This window comes from Rhineura floridana, chromosome 2, assembly GCF_030035675.1.
Source record: "Rhineura floridana isolate rRhiFlo1 chromosome 2, rRhiFlo1.hap2, whole genome shotgun sequence".
In the NCBI taxonomy this organism is placed as follows: Eukaryota; Metazoa; Chordata; class Lepidosauria; order Squamata; family Rhineuridae; genus Rhineura; species Rhineura floridana.
Genome location: NC_084481.1, coordinates 234,152,648 through 234,174,460, shown reverse-complemented (window position 1 = coordinate 234,174,460; position 21,813 = coordinate 234,152,648). Strand labels below are relative to the sequence as shown.

Here is a 21,813-nt window from a genome sequence, read left to right as displayed (position 1 = left end):
TTATTACTCAGTATTGTGGGTGGCCAAAGTCCACCCAGATTTGGTTTGGAGTCTTCCTGGCTCAGAGCAGACAGGAGAGATGAAACAGTAACAGCTGATCCACTTTACAGAACTGTTCTGAGGGCAAAGCACAGTAATAATTATAAAAACCTTTGCGAATAAAAAATTATGTACATGTCAAGGATGAATGGAACTGTGAGCTGAGTGCATTCTGACTCCATCAGACAGTCGCTTTGCCACACGGAAAACTCTGCATGGACACTCTCGATCTGTTTTCTCAGTGTGCCAAATGTCATTAGAGATGTTGGTTCAGCTCTCTGGCCCAAGTGTGAGACACAGTTTCTCAATGTGTTCATTTGTACATAACAGGAAGTATCTAGTCCTCATGGTTATTAAGACAGAGGCTACTACTAGGCCACTTTTCCACTGGGAAAACCTCCAGGGCAGCTTACGTGGTTTTATTATTTATTTACTGAATTTATATCCTGCTCTTCCTCCCAGAAGGAGCCCAGGGCAGCAAACAAAAACACTCTTAAAACATCCTTAAAACAAAACCTCTTTAAAAGGATATTAAAAGAAAAGATCTTTTCAAAATAAAAGTTCTTTTAAAAAATAAAAGCTTTAAAATCATCTTAAAAAGCAATTCGCAGCCTAGGATAAGGTCTCTACTTAAAAGGCTTGTTGAAAGAGGAAGGTCTTCAATAGGTGCCGAAAAGATAACAGAGATGGTGCATGTCTAATATTTAAAATAAGGGAACTTCAAAGGGTTGGTGCCACTGCACTAAAGGTCCGCTTCCTATGTTGTGAGGAACGGACCTCCTGATACGATGGTATCTGCAGGAGGCCCTCACCTGCACAGCGCAGTGATCGACTGGGTATATAAGGGATAAGACGGTCTTTCAGGTATCCTGGTCCCGAGCTGTATGGGGCTTTGTACATCAAAGGTAGAGCCTTGAACTTGGCCCAGTAGCACATGGGCAGCAAATGTAATTCTTTCAGCAGTGGGGTGACATGTTGGCGATACCCTGCCCCAGTGAGCAGTCTCGCTGCTGCATTTTGCACCATCTGCAGCTTCAGGACGAACCTCAAGGGCAACCCCACATAGATAAAAAAAACAACATAAAATCAGGCCCATATGATGACCCTACATGCAATGTCTGTCCCCCTTTAGTCAGGCTTGCATATTTTGTGGTGAGCACCCCCCACCCCCAGGGCAAACACAACCCCCCATTGGGATCCGCCAGGTTCTTGACAGGTAAGAAAAATAGAAGCTTTACCGAGCTCCCAAAACTTGGCTTGATTTGACCAGTCGGCTGGGGCTGCCCTGCCTTACCAGCAGACACAGCAATCACTTGCCGTCTCTTCACCTTGCAGGAAATGGCCGACTGGGTCGGGGACTACAATGAGCCGCTGACGGGTTTTTCCTGGAGAGGCGGGTCAGAGCGGGAGACAACCGGCATCCAGATCTGGAGCGAGGTCTTCCTGGTGGACAAGCCTGACGGGAACAAGGTAGGCGTTTCCTTGCTGCTCTTCATGGTCACCCTGGGTCCCTTTTTGCCTGGTCTGGGTTCTTCGTGGGTCTGTTGGCATCCCTGATCTGATGTCTCGGCAGACTCCCTGAACTTTTCTGCCTCTGGTTGGTTTATGTTGAGGATGGGCGGCTTCTGTGTTGATCGGGGGCACTCGGTTTTTGAGATGCTCATCTGGGCGTGCAACAATATTTATTTTATGAACTGCTTAATAAAAACCGGGGAAGGAATTGGCAATCCCACCCCATATATACGGTCTGCCTAGTAAACGTCGCAAGACGTCACCCTAAGAGTCGGAAACGACTCACACTACAAGTGCGGGGACACCTTTACCTTAATAAAAACCACCACCACCATCTCTACGCCGTCACCAGCCGCTCCCGCAATGCAGTCGGATTGAGGTGCTTTTCATCTTCTCTGCTTTGCCAGCCCCCAAGCACAGCCTCTCCACACTTTTTGCTAAAATAATGAAAAAACAGCAGCAGCAGCAGCAACAATATTTATTGAATTTGTGTCCTGCCCTTCCACCTGAAGGAGCCCAGGGCAGCAAACACATCAACAAAATATTTATTTAAAGAAAAACAATTAAAAGGTATTCTAACAGTTAAAAGCATTCTAAAAACACAGTTAAAAGCATTCTTTTATCCAGTGATCCAACAATGCCAGGAACAGTCTCCTTCAGCCATCAAATGCCCAGATAAACAGGGATGTTTTCAAATTCCTCCTGAAGGTCAGTAATTAGCCAAGCCTAAAAAAAAAGCAGGTTTCTAATCCTCATAGATTCTGTACCATCCAGAGGGCGGAGGAGAGCTGAGCTTGACTTCTTGGGGTCAGGGATGTGGAGCTTCAGTATCCTGTACTACAGTGCTCAAATCAAGCCTTTTACCTTGCCACTGTGGAGCTTTTCTCCCAGGCATTTTAGCATGTGTTTTTAAATTGTTTTTTAAAAAATGTTTTTAAATTTGTATATTTGTTTTTAATGTTTTTAATTGCTGTAAACCGCCCAGAGAGCTTTGGCTATGGAGCAGTATACAGATGTAATAGTAATAATAATAATAATAATAATAATAATAATAATAATAATAATAATAATATGGGGCGGTATACAAATGTAATAAATCATCATCATCATGACCGCAGCTTAGTCTGCTGCAATCTTCACCAATATTTCTTGGCAAGCAGAACCTAAGAAGAGCCTGGCTGAATCAGGTCAGTGGCCCATTTAGCATCCTGTTCTCACAGTGGCCAACGAGATGCCTCTGCTGGGAAACCCAAAAGCAGGACCTGAGCGCAAGAGTGCTGTCCGCTCCTGCAGTTTCCAGCCAGTGGTACTCAGAAGCATACTTCCTCCAACCACTGAGGCGGAGTGCAGCCATCGCAGCTAGTAGCCACTCATAGCCATATCCTCCATGAATTTGTCTAATACTCTTTTGAAGCCATCCAGGTTGGTGACTGTCGCTGCCTCTTGCGGGAGCGAATTCCAGAGTTTAACCCTGTGCCGTGTGAAGAAATCCTTTCTTTCGTCTGTCCTGGATCTTCCAGCATTCATCTTCACTGGATGTCCACGAGTTCTAGTGTTAGGAGAGAGGGAGAAAATCTTTTCTCAATGCACTTTCTCCATGCCGTGCATCATTTTATACGCTTCTATCGTGTCAGAACATATAGAGAAGGTTGTTTAACATGTATAGCTTTATCCATGACATGGGTTTCGGTATGTCGGGAGGTTCCACAGCACAATAGCTCAGCCTGATGCTTTGGAGTTTTGCGGCGGATGTCGAGAAAGGTCCACACAGTGCGGATGCGCCTTCTCACCCCTCCTTGCCCTTTGAGGTTAAATATCAGTCCTGGGAACCCTCCTCTTTCTCTTCTCCTCAGGTGGCTGTGTTGCTAATGGACACACAAGGGACCTTTGACAGCCAGTCAACCTTGCGGGATTCAGCAACTGTCTTTGCTCTGAGCACCATGATCAGCTCTATCCAGGTACAGGAGATGGGCAGGGGTGGTTGTGTGTGTGTGGTGACGGCGCACACTGGAGGCAGGGTGGTGGGCAGCGCTCTGCATTTGACCAGCTGGCCTTGGGAGGCAGGGTGAAAACAGTCTCCCCCCTGCAAGGCTCAGCTAGAGACATTAGGGGGCAGCGATTTCTGTCTCTTCCTGTGTTTGTCGCAATCCGTGCTGTTTCCGTTCTCCTGCTGTTCTGCTGAAACCTACGTTATGCGTCTCGCTATCCTTTACAGCTGAAACAAATGTAATTAATTATGTAATTAATTGCATAATTGACTCTAATGCATTTCAATGAACGGAAAAGTCAAAAACAACACAAAGTAATATAATTGTTTTTGTAACATTTGTCGACTTAAAAAAAAAAAAAAGCCAGTGGCAGGAAATAATGCTTGTATTTGCTTGTGTGGTTTCTGCTCCTGACCTTGTGCAAACATGTGCATTGTGGCAGTTTCCGCTTCCGTTTCCGCTTCCAACAATATTCTCTGACATCCCCAGGCCCAGCTGGCTAGCATAATTGACGGCACATTTGATTGTCCAGAAAAGTAGTGTCTAGAGGAAGGACCGTCGTAGTTCAGTGATACATCAGTTTTCCCTGCAGAGGGTCCCAGGTTCAATACCCGGATTCTCTAGGTAGAGCTTTATTTTACTTTACTTTAAATTTATTTATACCCTGCCTTTCGGCCCAAGGCCCTCAAGGCGGCTTACAGAAGACACAAATATCAAAATACAATATAAGAATACATCAATAAAACAATAAAGCAATACGATTTATGAAACACAGTTTACAAGAGTTAAATAACAAGAGTTAAATAACAATAACCATCACAATCTACATTTCCAACTGAACACTTGCAGCGCTAAAATTGGCCCCAAGGTACCGTCTAAAGCACATAAGTCCATGAGTCCACTACCCAGCTGGAATTAAGCAGGTCTGGGTATGTCAGGCCTGGATGGATATCTGCAAAGAAACCTCACGTACACTGCCTTGAGTCCCATGATGGAAGGAGGCTTGGTGCCTACGGTAGACCCTTCCCAGTAACTAACTTGCTCCTTGAAGCGGCTCAGGAAGGCAAAAGTTAGATTAGTCCTGAAGGAACACTCAGGCAAGGCTCCTGAAGAAACAGACCTGCTGCTGTTGCTGTCGCCGCCTCCTACTTCACTGAGCTACCTCTGCCGCCACCGGCCCGCCTGCGTGCTTGAGGCCGAGCCAAGGCCACTGCGGGACCGACGTGAGGAAGGGGCGTGCTGCGCGGGGAAGAGTCTCGGCGGGCCTGCTGGTGTTGGCGGCACTACTAGTGACACTGGTGGTGGAGCTCTTGCTGCCGCTAAAAGCGCTACTACTGGGCCGTGGCTCCCGCTACCAGCTCCCGCTGCGCGCTCTCCCTCACTCTCCCTGTAGTGAGCCTTCTGCTCACCTTTCCATCTCCTTTTCCTTCACATACCAGGGGAGGAGATCCAAAGCATTTACTTCCAGTTTTAAACTATGAAGTCCAAACTGAAGGAAGTGGTTTGTTTAAATCAGGGATGGGGAAAAAATTTATCCCAAGGGCCACATACCCTTCTGAGGAGCCTTCTGAGGGCCACATGCCAGGGGTGGGAGAGGCCAGAGGCAAAAGTGAGAGGGGAAAATGAATATAAACATTACTTTTGTACAGTAGGCTAATTTGAAATACACTTGCATGCACCTCTCCCTATCCTCCATCCAGGGAAGGCCTGAGAAAGATCCCCTGCTTGAAACTTTGGATGGATGCTGCCAGTCAGTGTAGACAATGCTGAGCTAGATGGACCAATGGTCTGACTCATTTGTTGTTGTTATGTGCCTTCCAGTCGATTATGACTTCTGGCGCCCCTATGAATCAGCGACCTCCAAGAACATCTGTTGTAAACCACCCTGTTCATATGTTGTAAGTTTAGGTCTGTGGCTTCCTTTATGGAGTCAATCCATCTCATAGAAGGCTGCTTTTAGACCTGCCAATGGTCCCCACGGCCCTTTCAGGTGGTCCCCAAGAACCCAGGAAAAAAGTAGAAAATGGTGAAAAACCAGAGGCATCTTTGAGGTTTCCAGCTGGGGCTGACTGCTCACTTTGCATCCAGCCTGCGCAACTTGTCAGCTAATCAGCTAAATGTGGCTCCACTGGCCACATAGGGAGACCTGCATGCCTGGTGCTTGCCAGCCTTCCTGTTTTTGCCACCAGGCAGGCACTAATTTTCACTCTTGTGTGGTTGTTTTGTTCTCAGGTGTACAATTTGTCACAGAACGTGCAGGAAGATGATCTGCAGCACTTGCAGGTAATGCCACACACCCCTCCCCCATTTTTAATGTTTGGCTTTGGGCAAGGCTGTTAGGTCTTGTTATTCCCCAGAGGGCAGAAATAGCACAGAATGGATGCTGAATTGAGCTTCCTGGGAATCTCTCTAAGCATTATGATTGTTATTTTGTAAGAAAACAAGTTTCTGGTCTTCATGGTGCAAGGAAATGCACATTCCCAGGCTTTTTAAAAATAATGTTTGAATTGGTTTTATTCTGCTGCTACTATGTTTCATTGGTTCTGCTGTTTTTAATATGTTTTATCTGACATTTTGATATGTCACTTTCTTTATTAAATTTATGTCTTGCCTTTCCTACCAGAAGGAGCCCTGGGTGGCAAACAAAGGTCAAAACACTTAAAACATTAAAAAACATCTCAAAAACAAAACACAAATAAAACATCTTTTTAAAAAAAAACTTTAAAAACATCTTAAAGAGCAATTCCAGCATGGACACAAACTGGGATAAGGTCTCTACTTAAAAGGCTTGTTGAAAGAGGAAGGTCTTCAGTAGGCACCCAAAAAATAACAGAGATGACGCCTGTCTAATATTTAAGGGAAGGGAAGGTGCTACAACACTAAAGGTCTGCTTCCTGTGTTTTAATAGCTTAGTATTTGTGAGCAGTTCTGAGAACAGATATACCTCCAGGATGTTCTATTTAAAGTAAATATTAGACAGGGTAAGTGCAGAATTATGAAATGAAATCTTCCCTTAGCCTGACCTTGGGATTGCTGTACCTGGGAGGACTCATGTGCATAACCCGCCGTGCGTCTGCTGAAACGGTCTCTGGTCCATTAAAGCTTATGCCATAATAAACTGTTTAGTCTATAAGATGTCACAAGACTCCTTGTTTTTACAGATTAAGCTATATAGTTCAAAAGAGGATGAGTACACTAACAAACTTGAGTCTATTGATTTCATTTGGTCTCCTCTTGAGTATGACTTAGTGGGACATCATCCACTGGACTTACAGCAATCAAAATAATGCCAGACTCTACCCTACCTTGATCTGCTTCTCGTTCCAGCTCTTCACAGAATATGGGAGGCTGGCCATGGAGGAGACATTCCTGAAGCCCTTTCAGGTAAGGGGATAATGGAGGGACACCTGCACGCCTGCAGACACTGTGTTGCTACACGGCCGCCTTCCCCAAGCGGGTGCCCTCCAGGTATTGTTGGACTGCAACAGCCCCAGCCCACATGGCCCGTTGCCAAGGATGATGGGAGTTGGTAGTCCAAACTCCTCTGGAGGGCCACAGGTTGGAGAAATGTGCTGGGTGGGAAGTACCCTGGGCAGGACTTGTTGTATTAGCGTGTGAAGATGCAATTCTAATTAAAATAATCAGCAGCATCAAGAATAAAAACAAAACTGCAACCTCAAATCTAGTATTGACTTAAATTCCATAAGTCAGCCCTGGGTGGGGAGCACAGTGGCATAAAACTCTAATAGGAAATAAATGTTGTTCATGTATTAATTTTAAATAAATTCTTTGCCGCAAGCCACTTTGGGGTATTTTCGGCAAAAAGGAAGGAACTGAAATCCTAAAATTAAACGAGCAAAAGGCATCCTCTCTGAAGCCTGGATCTAAAGCACAGGCGGGCGCATTTAAATGTATTGTGGAAGACAGAGCCTGACTTTGGAAATGAGGCTTCATTTTGCCTGTGAATAATTCTCTTTCTCGCCTTTGTAGTCCCTCATATTCCTTGTTCGGGACTGGAGCTTTCCCTATGAATTTTGCTACGGGGCTGACGGTGGAGCCAAGTTTTTGGAAAAGCGGCTGAAAGTTGGTATTAATTCAATGGTTTTGTTGTGCTTCATTTCACACTGTTTTCCTCCTGCTTTCCTGTTTAAGAAAAATGCCCAAAGAACGATTTAAATTGCATTAAAACAACAACAACAACAGGCTCTAACGGGTTAAAATCCTCACTCCAGCAGATGAATCAAGCTGCAGTTTCAACACACCCTAACTAAAACGCAACATCTGCATTTAAAAGCAGTCCACGTAATTAAAAGCAATCCTCCTAATCTCCTTTGTTAAAAAAGAAGCATCACGTGTTAGGAGAAGGTCTCTCTCTGTCTCTCTCTGGGACCCTGGAGAGCTGCTGCCAGCTGGCGTAGACTAGATTAAGCTGAGCAAATTGGGCCATTAGCCGGTCCTGGTATATAAGGCACCTTCTTATATTGAGGGAAGCCCCATAGAGCATTTGCTTTGCGTGCAGAAGGTCCCAGGTTTGATCCTTGACGTCTCCAGGTCAGGCTCCCTGTCTGAAGCTCTGGGGAGCCACTGCCAAGTCAGTGTAGAGTCTGTCGACACTACTGAGCTGGGGGGGGTATGACTCAGTTTAAGGCAGCCTTTCCCAACTAGTGGGCCACCAGATGTTGTTGGACCACAACTCCCATCAGCCTCAGCCAGCATTGCCAATGGTCAGGAAAGATGGGAATTGTGGTCCAACAACATCTGGTGGCCCACTAGTTGGGAAAGGCTGGTTTAAGGCATCTTCCTTTGAAAGCTTGATGGAACAGTTTTTTTCTCTTCTGCCGGCTGAAAGGTAAACATCAGAAGAGCCTGGCTGCTGGATCCTGGATTTCTGAATTTTGCAGCACAATGAAAAACATAAGAAGATTGATGCATGACTCATCATACAGCAGTCTCCTGTGTCCTAAATCAACCTTCCCTGTGGGAGTTGCTGTGGTCCATAAGAAGAAGAGCTGGCTGCTGGATCTGGCCAAAGGGGCCCCCTCTAGTCCAGCATCCTGTCCTTACAGTGGCCAGTCAGATGCCCCAAAGGGAACCCCACAAGCAGGACCTGAGCGCAGCTGTGCTCTTGCCCCATTTCCAGTCCCCAGCAACTGGTATTCAGAGGAATATTGCCTGTGATGCTGGAGGGAGGATACAGCCATCGTGGCTAGTAGCCACTAATAGCCTTATCCTCCCATGAATTTGTCTAACCCCCAGGTTAGTGGCCATCACTGTATCACGTGGTAACGAATTCCACAGCTTAACGGCATTTAAATTGGTGAGGTGAAATGGATTCAGGGGGACCCCCATCCTGGGAGCAGAATTCAGCATTGTGAGACTCTTCGCCTCCATTTAAAAGTGGGAGAAAATACATTTTTAGCCCTTTTTGTGGTAAAGGGAGAAATTTGAGGAGTGGGGGAGAGACAGGACCTGCAGTTAGTGGTGCCTTGCTGTTCCCCAGGACTAGCAGAAGCCAGAATAACTAGAAATCTCTGCCCATTTATTTAACTTATTGAGGGCAAATAATCTTGGTTTCTGCTTGATGCAAACCCTGCCTCTGCTCCCTGCGATGTTCTAGGTTCGTTGTGGTGCAGCTATGTAGGCAGCTGACTTTGCAGGAGCATCAAGTGATGGTCAGTGGCAATGTGCAGGAGGCTCCTTGAGTGGGGAGGCTTTGGAGGTGATTGGGGTGGGGCCTGGATAAGAGAGCTGAAAAGGGAGTGTCCCCTTTTTGAAAGCTGAGTTCTTCAGCCACTATGGAGGAGGACTAACCTTGGCAGTGGCTTCTTCCTAAAGGCTTCCTAACAGTTAGCCATACGACAATGGAAACAATTACCTAGAGAGGTAGTGGGCTGTCCGACACTGGAGGCCTGCAAGAGGCAGCTGGACAGCCACCTGTTGGGAATGCTTTGATTTGGATTCCAGCATTGAGCAGGGGGTTGGACTCGATGGCCTTGTAGGACCCTTCCAACTCTACTATTCTATGATTCTATCCCCACCATATCTTCATATGATAGCACTCTTCAAGTACATGAAAGGTTGTCACATAGAGGAGGGTCGGGATCTCTTCTCGATCGTCCCAGAGTGCAGGACACGGGATGATGGGCTCAAGTTGCAAGAAGCCAGATTTCGACTGAACATCAGGAAAAACTTCCTAACTGTTAGAGCCATACGACAATGGAACCAATTACCTAGAGAGGTAGTGGGCTCTCCAACGCTGAAGGCCTTCAAGAGGCAGCTGGACAGCCATCTGTCGGGAATCCTTTGATTTGGATTCCTGCACTGAGCAGGGGGTTGGACTTGATGGCCTTAGAGGCCCCTTCCAACTCTGCTATTCTATGATTCTTTTTGTTTAGGCCGGGGTGGGAAAGCTCCGCTACACCAGGCCTCCCCGTTTGGCCTGAGAGGCCATTTCGGCTGAGCCACTTCCACCTGCCAAAGGGAATTTGCAGGCACTGCCAGTCAGCTGCTCAGCGAGACCTGCAAAATGTCCTGTGCATGAGCACTTCAAAAGCGCTGACAATCAGCTGATTATTGGGGCTTGCTTAGCTCCTGAAGAGATTGTTGGGTCTTGCCCAGTGCTGCACCCAGAGCTGTGCAAGCTCCGACAATCAGCGGATTATCCGCACAGGTAAAGATGGGTCGCCTGATGTCTGGTGACTGACAGACTACTGGCTCTGCCTACCAGTCAAACTTGGCCTATGGGAGGGTGGGGGAGATAAGGATCCGGCACATCAGCCGGATCCAGTTCCTCACCCCTGCATTTAGGCCTTCAGAAAAGCTAGGAGGGGAGATACCAGTGGAGGAGGGCAAACTGGGGTCCCATCATGGGGCCGTTTGTTGTACATCGGGAAGGAGGGGCCTTGATGCCAGGAGGTCTCCTGTCACATGCATGGTTAGAAATGCCTGGGTTTTTTAAATTTTGTTTTCAAAATGTGCCATCTTGGTTTGGGCGAGGCTCTCGGTTTGCTACGGAGGATTTTCAGGACTGTTGACCCCCCCCCTTAAAACAGTGGCCTGCTAAACCATCCCCTCCTTGCTCTCAGGTCTCTGGGAACCAACACGAAGAGCTGCAGAATGTCCGGAAGCACATCCACTCCTGCTTCAGCAACATCTCCTGCTTCCTCTTACCTCACCCGGGCTTGAAAGTAGCCACCAACCCAAACTTTGATGGGAAACTGAGAGGTTGGTTCATTTCCAGGTCGAATTGCTCCGAGTTACACTTGCATCCCACATTTCTGCCAACCTCTCCTCCCCTCCCCCAAGCGTGGACGCCCCCCTGCACTTTTGACTTCCGAGTTGCTCTAGGAAACTCCTCTCTTTCCATTAGGGTACCTGCCAGCTTCAGCTCTCAAGCCAGCCTTCCCCAGATGTTCTGGTCTACATCTTACAACAGCCCCAGCCAGCACAGCTATCGTTGGGAGCTGTAGTCCAAAACATCTGGAGGGCACCAGCTTGGGGAAGGCTGCTGTAAGCAGACACCAGAGCCAAGAGGCGATTCATGGGGGATGGGGGGGATAATGATCTATAAGGGAGGAAGGGAATCGCTCCCTCCACCAGTAGCACCACACAAGGACAGCATTTATTGATTCTAGGCTTTCTGCACGTCCCTTTCTAGCCAAGTTGAGAGCTTTTGGGGCATTGTGCAAGCTTTGACTAGGGATAAGCTAGACCAGGAGTTATTTGACAGGGCTAGGAGAGCCATGGTTAGGTTCTGCAAGGCCTGGGGAAGCAATCCCTAGTGATCGGATGAAGGCAGAGGAACGTAGGAAGCCACCTACCAGCAGGCCAGATGAATTGCCTGTTTAGCCCAATGTTGTCTGCCTTGACTGTTAGCAGCTCTCTTGGGTCTCGGGCTGAGATTGGTCTTTTGCATCGCCTGCTACCTGGTCATTTTATTTGGGATTGAACTTTGGACCTGCTGCATGCAGAGCAGATGGGCTTCCACTCTGGAAGCCCTCTCACCACATTCAGTTCAGTTCAGGTGAGCTTTTTCCTCCCCAGGGTGGAGCTTGGGACGCAATGGTTCTGCAAGATTGAAGCAGAATCTGGCTGTGTGCAGTGCTGATTGGCTGGCATCTGTGATGTCACTAAAGAAGTGTCCCCCACAAATCTGCAGAGTAGGTTTGCAATGGGCATTTGCGGAAGGTGTGGGGTGAAATGGTTCCTGGCCACAGGCTCAGAGAAGGGTCAAGTCAGGGATAGCCTGACTACTGTTGTCCACGCACTGGTAACCTCCAGGCTGGATTACTGTAATGCGCTGTATGTGGGTCTGCCCTCGAGGTTGGTTCAGAAGCTGCAGCTGGTGCAAAATGTGGTGGCGTGACTGCTCACTGGGGCAGGATATCGCCAACATGTTACCCCACTGCTGAAAGAATTACACTGGCTGCCCATTAGCTACCAGGCCAAGTTCAGGGTTCTGGTTTTGATGTGCAAAGCCCTATCTATGCAGCTTAGGACCAGGATACCTGAAAGATCATCTTATCCCTTATATACCCAGTTGATTGTTACACCCTGCAGGTGAGGTCGTCCTGCATATTTAGAGTTGTGGCATCTACCCTTTGGAATTCCCTCCCCTTAAATATTAGACAGGCACCATCTGTGTTATCTTTTTGTCGCCCAGTGAAGACCATCCTTTTCAGCAAGCCTTTTAAGTAGAGACCTTATCCTGGTGTGCGTCTGTGTTGGAATTGCTTTTTAATATGTTTTTACAGCTTTTTTTTAAAAAAAGATGTTTTGTTTTAATATTTGTAAAGTCTGTTTTTAAGATGTTTTAGAATGTTCGTAATGTTTTTGTTTGCCACCCTGGGCTCCTTCTGGGAAGAAGGGCAGGATATGAATTTAATAATAGTAATAAAAGTCCTATGGTGGGGTCGGAGGGGATGGGTTGCTCTTCCTTAGAGTGTACCTAGGAAATCTCTGACAAAGTGGAAGCTCACGAGGCAGACCGCTGCTCTCCTCCCTTATACAGACCCTCTCTGTCTCTGTTACTGTCCGTGGTGTTCAAGGATTTGCCCCCCACCTCGCACCCTGGGGAGCTGTTTGTCTGAATACATCTCAAACTCCCATCCTTAGGTTGAACGATTAGCCCTTAGAAAGTGCACCTTCTGTGGCCGAGACAAAGCAGGTAACCCCTGCCATTGCCGCTCTGTGCAATGTAGCCCTCCGTTTGCCATAGTGAAAGGGGTCACATGACTCAGACTGGCTCTGTATGTGCGCTTGATGTCCTTGCATTGTGCAGATGATACTGTCAAAAGAGGAAGATCCCCGAGAGGTCACAACAAGGCGTTCATTTTTATTTCAGGGGTGGGCAGTCTTCGGCCTGGGGCCCAAATTAGGGCCACCAGTCCTCCCCATTTGGCCTGCGAGGCTGTTTTGGCCAAGCCACGCCCACCTGCCCTACATGTGATGTCATATATGATCAGCTGATCATTGGGGCGTGCTTAGGGTTGCGCACAGCACTTTGCAAGCGCTTCATCGGGGGTCATTGTGATGTCAGGTGACCGAGAGGCGGATGAGTCCCACTTGGCCTGGTGTGTGTGTGTGTGTTAGTTTATTTATTTATTGCATTTGTATACCGCCCCATAGCCGAACGTGAAAAACAAATATACAAATTTAAAAACACATTTTAAAAAAGCAATTTAAAAACACTTGCTAAAATGCCTGGGAGAAGAGGAAAGTCTTGACCTGGTGCCGAAAAGATAACAGGGTTGGCGCCAGGCGGACCTCGTCATATTATTTAAAGGAGATAAGGATATGGCCCACTGGCTGGATCCTCTTCCCACCTCTGATTTATTTTATTTAAATACATTTGTATCGCAGCCTTCATTGGGACCCACCTTGGGAGCTTACAAACTTACCTAAAGCAACAACAGTTCCAGAACCAATAAGAGCAGATAAAGCATAACAATAAAATTCAGTCCTACCAGTATGACCAGCAACTAACTACTAATAAACACCCAGGCAAACAGGTACCAATACCAGGCATAATTCGGTCACCCACCCAGATGTTGCTCATTCTTAAAGACTGTTTTTTCAAGGATATGCAACACGACATGCACAAAACCTGTAAAAAAAACCCCAAGACAATGGCATATTTGGGCATTGATGTGTGTTCCCCCTGCCCCCCAGAAATAGATGGTGACTTCATCAAGAACTTGAAGGTGCTGATCCCTTGGCTACTCAGCCCCAAGAGTCTGGACGTCAAGGAGATAAACGGAAACAAGATCACCTGCCGAGGCCTTGTGGAATATTTCAAGGTGAGCCACAGGTGAAGGGCACAAGTGTTTGACTTGGGGACGCCATGCTTTCTGAGGTCCATCTGGTGAGGGAGGCCTCCATGTTTGGCCTCATGACGGGCCAGTTTTCAGTTACAGCCCCTCTGCATCGGAAGGCCATGGAGCAGAGCTGGGGAACCTGTGGGCTTGCAGATGTTGTTGGACTCCGGCAGCCGTCAGCCTCAGCCAGCAGGGCCAGTGGCCACAAATGATGGGAACTATAGCCCAACAACATCTGGAGGGCACCATGCTGGCTACCCCTACATCCTTGTACATGGTCCCTCCCCCCAAGTATGACTCTCAATTAACACAATTAACACAGCATGGCCAATAGTCAGGGTTGATGAGAGTTGTGACTACAGGTACCCCATCCCTGCCCCACGGGAATGGCCCCGCTTCCAAGGGTGCACTGCTGGACCTTGGTGGCTTAGAAGAGTTTCAAAAGTCAAAGACAGCGTCTTAAGGTGAACCCTGAACCATCCTGGAAGGCCTCGCAATCAACAATTACTGTAAACCGCCCAGAGAGCTTCGGCTATGGGGCACTATATAAATACAATCAATAAATAAATAAACAAACCAGGACCAGAGTGATTTGGGCCCAGCGACCTTCAGCAGCTGAAAACTTTGCCGCTGGAACAGTTGATGCTTCCTGTTTTTGTGAGTTTCTGTGCACAAGTTTAAGAACAAACAAACTCAGCCTCTGTTCTCTATTTTCTTCCCAGGCCTATATTAAGATCTACCAAGGAGAGGAGCTCCCTCATCCCAAATCGATGTTGCAGGTAGTCACTTGAGCGGTGAGGGCTCCTGGGAATGTGTCTCAGGGAGGGGAGCATTGATGGCTCTTCTCCCCAGTCCGTCAGTTGTTTGAGACAGTCAGCGGAGTGCATTTGGTGGCCGCTTTCGGATGCTGCAGTCCAGCGGTGGCCAACTGACTTGGAAGGATGGCATGATTCACATCCAGGGGAGCAAGCAATGTACTCTGATGTGCACTGCAGTGTGTCTGTGTGGCCAAGGCTGTTGCCATTGAAGGGTGTGGTGGGGAAATGTTGCCACGTCCTTCCCTAAATTTTCAGCCTTCATTAAAAAGAGAAAAAGAGCAAGGCTCTAGTCCCTTTAAGTACCGAGACAGAAAAACAAAAACCATGTATGTAGGATTCTGTCCAGCTGACTGATAAATAAATAAAATAAACCCACCTTCCAGCACTTTGGCAAATGCAGTGGGATGGTTGACAAGGATGTGGCTCTGATTATAATTATTTAATAAACCAAAGTATCTTTAAACATGCTGCATGACTTGGATTCTCCTTGTTTGACAGTGGGTTAGGTTCCCTCCAGACTGGTAATTTTTAAAGGGCATATTATGCAACCCTTTAAAAAGCCAGTGTGGCGTAGTAGTTAGTGTGTTGGACTACGACCTGGGAGACCAGGGTTCGAATCTCCCCACAGCCATGAAGCTCGCTGGGTGACCTTGGGCCAGTCACTGCCTCTCAGCCTCAGAGGGAGGCAATGGTAAACCCCCTCTGAATGCCGCTTACCATGAAAACCCTCTTCATAGGGTCACCATAAGTTAGAATCGACTTGACGGCAGCCCATTTCCATTTCTTTCATTGTGCAACATGCCATTGGTTCAATAATAGTGCATGATAGCACTAATAGTGGATTTGTACTGAACTGTGCATACACATCATTCTCCGTAATTAGTTGCTCTGCAGTGCTGCCCCAGTGTTACTGCATCATTGCCATCTGGAGGGGCGCTCTTGCGTACAGGATTTCAGCAGGAAGCTCTGGGACGTGCACCGACTGGAAACGAAGCAGTAGGTCTGCCCCAAAACTTCTGTATATGCAAACAGTATCGAAAGTGGGAGTGCGTATAACCACCCCGATATCATCATCGTGAGCACAAGTAATCATAAATGCACAATAACAAGAATATCTGGAGGGGCCCTCCATGATGCCCCCTCACTCAGCCCTTAAAGATATACACACACACACACACAGTTCCTTGGTGCATTTTTGCCTTTGGACTAGTGAGCCTTTTTGTCTTCTCGCTTTTGTCGTTCCCGCCCCTTTCTAATCCTGCCATTTTGTCCCTTGCAGGCCACGGCAGAAGCCAACAATCTCGCTGCTGTTGCCACGGCAAAAGATACTTACAATAAAAGAATGGAAGAGGTAAGCCTGATGCTGCACCCTGCTGTAGCTCTAAGGAGCGTGGCCTGTAGAATTTGGATATCTTGCGGGCAGAGATGTCCCCCTGTTGCTGCCCTGCGGATCTGGGACCCGTGGCCACTCAGTTAAATTGGCAGGCCGCAGGTGTGTAAAAGAGACCTCCTTCACGCAACGCATAACAAATGTGTGGAATTCTGTTCCCCAAGATACTAGAATGGCCTGATAATAGAAATTCACAGCAGGAGGAGGAGGAGTCTCTCCACAATTATTAGTCATCATAGCTAAAGGGAGCCTCCGTGTTTAGAGGCAGTATACCTTTGCTGTGCCCATCCACTCAGCAACTGGCATTCAAACAGCAGGGGAAGGCTCATGTCAGGAGGCATCTGGTTAGCCCAGGGATAGCCAACATGGTGACCTCCAGATGATGATGTTTATTGAATTTATATCCCACCCTTACTCTCCATATCAACAAAACAATCTTCTTTTTTAAATAAAAGCATTCTGAAAACAGTTAAAAATATTCTTCCGCCCAATGATCTCCTCCAGCCACTTCAGGACTCCAGCTCCATTCAGCCCCTGGCAGCATGGCAAACGACCATAGATGATGGGGAGTTGTAGTCCAACAACATATGGAGGGCACCATGTTGCCTATCCCTGGATTAGCCATTGTGGGAAAAGAGGAGGTTGGAAAAGATCGGGATTGGGGAACCGGTGGACCTCTAGATGGTGATATTAGAATCCAGCAACCAGCATGGCCAGTGGTCAGGGACGATTGGAATTGGAATCCAGCAACATCTGGTGGGGCACAGATTTTTCCTCTGTCCCTTATATACCCAGTCGATCTCTGTGCTCTTACCATCTTATGAGGCGGTCTGTTCCGCACAACAACGGAAATGGACCTTTAGTGTGGTGGCACTGACCCTTTGGAATTCCCTCCCCTTAAATACTAGACAGGCGCCATCTCTGTTATCTTTTCGGCGCCTACTGAAGAACTTCCTCTTTCAACAAGCCTTTTAAGTAGAGACCTTATCCTAGTCTGCATCTGTGCTGGAATTGCTTTTTAATATGTTTTTAAAGCTGGTTTTTTAAAAAAAGATGTTTTGTTTCAGTATGTTTTAAAGTCTTGTTTTTAAGATGTTTTAGAGTGCTTTTAGTGTTCTTGTTTGCCCACCCTGGGCTCCTTCTGGAAGGAAGGGCAGGATATAAATTTAATAAATGAAATAAAATAAGTAAATGAAATTGATCAGATGGACCTTCCTTGGCCTTATCCAGCAGGGCTCTCTTCGGTCCCTCCCAGCTCTCCAGCCCCTGCCCCAGAGACCTGTGGAGGGTCGGCCTCTAACCTGTGCTGCCTCCCTCCACAACTCTACAGGTGTGCGGAGGTGACAAGCCATTCCTTGCGCCCAGCGACCTGCAGAGCAAACACCTGGAGCTCAAGGAAGAGGCGGTGCGGCAGTTCCGGGGAGTGAAGAAGATGGGGGGCGAGGAGTTCAGCCGCCGCTACCTCCAGCAGCTGGAGGCTGAGATAGATGAGCTCTGTGTCCAGTACATCAAGCACAACGACAGCAAGAACATCTTCCACGCCGCCCGCACGCCTGCCACTCTCTTTGTGGTCATCTTCATCACCTACGTCATTGCCGGCATCACTGGCTTCATTGGCTTGGACATCGTAGCCAGCCTGTGCAATATGATTATGGGGCTGACCCTGATCACCCTCTGCACCTGGGCATACATTCGGTACTCTGGGGAGTACAGGGAACTCGGCGCCGTCATAGACCAGGTGGCGGCAGCACTCTGGGACCAGGTAAGAGCACCGCCCTTTGCGAGCCTCGGCGGGGGGGGGGGGAGGTCCACTTCTGGCGACTCTGGGCACTTCCAGGCTGTCGCTGTTTTGGGGTGTGGCTGAGTCGCATATTGGCAGGTTCAGGTTCCGCAGTTATATTTGATTGGGAGTTCTTGTGCAACAATCTTCCCCCAAAAGGTGGGAGTTCTTGAGAATAAGGAAAGAGGTGAGGATATGCCCTGGATGCTTGCGTTGACACAACCGGGCCCGGCTGCCATGGACTGTGGAGTGGGAGATCCCAGGCACACACCCTCAGTACAGGCGGCGTGCCTCACCTACCGGTCGTGTTAGTGCATCGGTGCACATGCCCGGTGCTGCGTGCGCATGCCCGCCATCAGCCAAGATGGCCTTGGGGGTGTGCCTAAGGGGTCAACGCCCCCCCCCCCACCATCTTGGGTGATGGTATGCGTGCACACTGACACAGGAAGTAGGCGGGGCAGGTGGGCCTATTAAAGCCCCATGGCACCTGTATTGGGCGAGGGTGTTAGGTGTACGGTGCTGCAAGCCTGGATGCAACATCATCTCATGTCCCGCAAACAAATGGGGATGAATGCTCAATGGAGAGGTGGTCTGGAAGCACCCAGAACCCAACCAGAAAATAGCAACAATCTGGAAGCACCCTTTTGTGAAAATGCACTGGGAAGTGTGGAATCATGCTTGCTTTGAGGCCATGTCTTCTAACCTCCCTGCAAACGAATCGAATCGGGGTGAATGCTCAATCAACAGGCCGCCTGAAAGTGCCCCCTGTATTAGGAGGAGGGAATGGTGGTTTGGTCAAGTGCAGGGGAAAGTACAGTTGGAATCAGGCACAGCAGAGGTGGACCAAAGTGTGTATGCTGCGGAGTGGGAGAACAGAGAGGAATCAGAACGCCATCCAGCGAAGACGCTTTCACTAGGGCTGCGCAGAAGGAAGGGCGCCTTGACGCCACGGGAAAGCAGCTTATCTCCGCAGGGATGGCTGCCAGCGCTGCTGGGTTTTAAAAAGGCCCAGGCAAATTTGTGGTGGAGGATCGGTCTGCCTATGGCGGCGGCTGGCGTCATCGTTAGCGATGGAAAGAGCGGAGCTCAATAGTAGGGTGCCTGCTTTCAAGCAGAAAGCCCCAGTTTTGACCCCTGGCATCTGCAGATGGGGTTGGGAGAGAGGCCAACCTGAAAGCCTGGGGGTCCGCTGCCGGTCAGTGTTGGCGAGCTAGATGGACCAGTGGTCTGACTTGGTATAAAGCAGCTGTGTGAAATGAAAGAGATCGATCAGTCATAAGGTAAGAACAGGTGGCACGTGCGAGTAATCCCTGCACTTGAGGTCTAGGAGCTGTGGAAGGAATTGTAGTTCCGTGCTAAGTTCAGAACCAGTGTTGGTGGCCTTTGAGGAAATGGGGGCCACCAGGTTGCCCAAGGAGGAGTGACCTAGCCCACACTGAAGCCAGAGCACTTCAGAGCCCCCCAGGCTGATCTGTGGTGGGACTGCATTTGAGCATAGCTGCCTGTAACAGAGCAATCCGCATCTCCCTCTGGGGTTGGATTGTGCTGTTGTCAGATCATCAAGCTTTTAATCTGGAGATCTAGGGGTAAAGCCCCTGTCCAGGTGTCCACCCCCCACCTACCCCCACCACCTTTGCACAGTGCTGTCTGGGGAGACGCCATAGCTCAGTGGTTTGGAACACATGCTTTGCTTGCAGAAGGACTTGTATTTATGAAAGATTTATACTTTGCTTTTCCATGAAGCTTCCCATAGCAGTTCAGTTACTATCAAGCGTTTGGCATGCCTCATGGAAAGGTGGTGCATAAATTGGAGCTGGGACAAATATCAACCCCGCTTCCATTTTTGCAAGACTGTTTCTGCTCCTGGGAAAGTTGGTGGGGGCAACTTTGGAAACTTGGGGGATGAGGTGGAGGAAATTTGTAAACATTTTTTTTCTTACCTTAGGCTTATGTCAGAGGTGGATGGAAAGGTCATTTCCCCTTTTTAAAGAACCATGCTTGCTTCAAGTGCCAGCTCTGTCCATGTCCTGAAGAGAGTGTTATGTGCTGACTGAGCATAGTTCCTGGGCCATTGTTACTGGAGGGGGGGCTGTCCACCCCTAATTTTTAAAAAAAGTTCTCATCCTCCTCATATTTAAGCTTAAAATAAAATAAAATTTATTATAGAAATCTGCCCCTCCCCCGCTACGAAATGAACGCCAACCATCTTTTACCCCGCACTAATATAAATATTGAAAGTGTATGTGTTTATTTAACAAAGCTTGTCTTCCGCCTTTCCTGACAGCTCAGGGTGGCTAGCCAGCACCAGGTATACAGAAATGCAAGCATGAGAGCAATAAATAAAAACATATTTAACGGCCACGTAAGAGATTTAACGGCCATGCTGGCTGGGGCTGATGGGAGTTGTAGTCCAAGTCCTCTGGAGCAGGGCTGTGGAGGTGGTACATCAAACCTTCAACTCCGATTCCGACTCCTCTATTTTTCTACTGTCTGACTCTGACTCCTTCATAGATGGCAAATGTATATTTTTTATTTATTTTATTTATTTATTTATTATTTCATTTATATCACCCTTCCTCCCAACAGGAGCCCAGGGCAGCAAACAGAAAGACATCATAAAAGACCTTAAAATACATTAAAACAAAAAATCAAATTATTAATTTTATTTTGACGCTGGAATCGGACTTGGTACATTTCTACCGACTCCACAGCCCTGCTCTGGAGGGCACCAGCGTGGGAGAAGTCTGCCCAACCCGGGCCTGCGGCCTGAGTCTTTTTCCAAGGGTCCCGTTGGCGTGGGTGGGCGGCAAGGAAAGGGGGTGTCAGAATTTGCTGGGCTGAAGCACCAGCACCACCAGCATTGCACTGAGATGTAGTCGAGGCTGCGCATGTGTCTTTCTCTCACCTTTTTGTGTTTTCTTTTTGCAACTGCCTTCCCTGCAGGGAAACACGAACGAGGTAAGCCTGTTTGTTGTTTATGTTGTGTGCAGTGTGCATCCATTGGTGCTTAAGGGGCTTCCCTGTCCCCCCCATCCCCCCCCCATCCATCAGCTTCGGCCTCCTTTCTCCAAGGGGAGGGGAAATAGGCTTTCTGTTTTGCCTGCTTGCTTTGCTTTGGAACTTCCTCGCTTGTAGAGCTCCTCTCCTGGGTAACTCTTTGCCCAGGATGTTGAACGTGCAGCCCACCACTCCGGTGCTGTGGCCTGTCGACAGCTTGACACACTACGCACGCACCGTTTGCTTTCTGCAGTTCCAGGCAGGCCTTGGGGAACAGGCCTAGCTCAGTGGTAGAGTCTGCTCTGCATGCAGAAAGTCCCAGGTTAAATTAAAGTCCTGCGTCTGTGTGAAAATGGAAATGGGTTGCCTTCAAGTCGATTTTGGCTTATGGTGACCCTGTGAAATTTCCATTTTTCCATAGGGGTTTCCTTGCTTTTCTTAGGGACATAGGAAGCTGCCTTTCCCTTAGTCAGACCATTGGTTCACCCAGCACAACATGGTCTGTACTTGCTAGGAGCAATTCTCCAGAATTTTGGAGAGGATTTTCCCCCGCCCCTACCTGGAGACACCTGGGACCTTCCGCATGCACCCCAGATGCCCCATAACTGAGCTGCAGCCAGTCCCCTTAGATGGGATGCAACTCCCAGCCCACAGCATGCCATGCACATTTCAGAATTAACAACAAGCAAATCCCAAAATATTAGTATTTGCAGAGGCAACAGCCCTGGGCTGCTACTGGGAGGAAGGGCAGGATATAAATCTGATTGATTGATTGATAAATAAAATGGAAATGGACTGCCTTCAAGTCGATTCCGACTTATGGCAACCCTGTGAATAGGGTTTTCACAGTAAGTGGTATTCAGAGGGGGTTTCCCATTGCCTTCCTCTGAGGCTGAGACGCAGTGACTGGCCCGAGGTCACCCACTGAGAGCATGGCTGTGTGAGGATTCGAACCCTGGTCTCCCAGGTCGTA

The 21,813-nt window shown here is 48.2% G+C and overlaps 1 protein-coding gene across 2 annotated transcripts in view; it reads left to right on the top strand.

The window, feature by feature from the left end:
* The window catches only part of ATL1 (atlastin GTPase 1), a 50,721-nt gene that overhangs the window by 23,878 nt on the left and 5,030 nt on the right, over positions 1 to 21,813 (top strand). Inside the window, exons 3-13 of one of the 2 annotated variants that reach the window (XM_061612573.1) lie at positions 1,375 to 1,509; positions 3,405 to 3,509; positions 5,772 to 5,822; positions 6,867 to 6,923; positions 7,530 to 7,622; positions 10,625 to 10,763; positions 13,710 to 13,837; positions 14,578 to 14,634; positions 15,953 to 16,024; positions 17,394 to 17,825; positions 20,787 to 20,801. In XM_061612573.1, coding sequence (XP_061468557.1) covers positions 1,375 to 1,509; positions 3,405 to 3,509; positions 5,772 to 5,822; positions 6,867 to 6,923; positions 7,530 to 7,622; positions 10,625 to 10,763; positions 13,710 to 13,837; positions 14,578 to 14,634; positions 15,953 to 16,024; positions 17,394 to 17,825; positions 20,787 to 20,801 — 1,284 coding nt within the window. The remainder of the gene's footprint in view (positions 1 to 1,374; positions 1,510 to 3,404; positions 3,510 to 5,771; positions 5,823 to 6,866; positions 6,924 to 7,529; positions 7,623 to 10,624; positions 10,764 to 13,709; positions 13,838 to 14,577; positions 14,635 to 15,952; positions 16,025 to 17,393; positions 17,826 to 20,786; positions 20,802 to 21,813) is intronic. The other variant, XM_061612574.1, reaches the window with a different exon arrangement.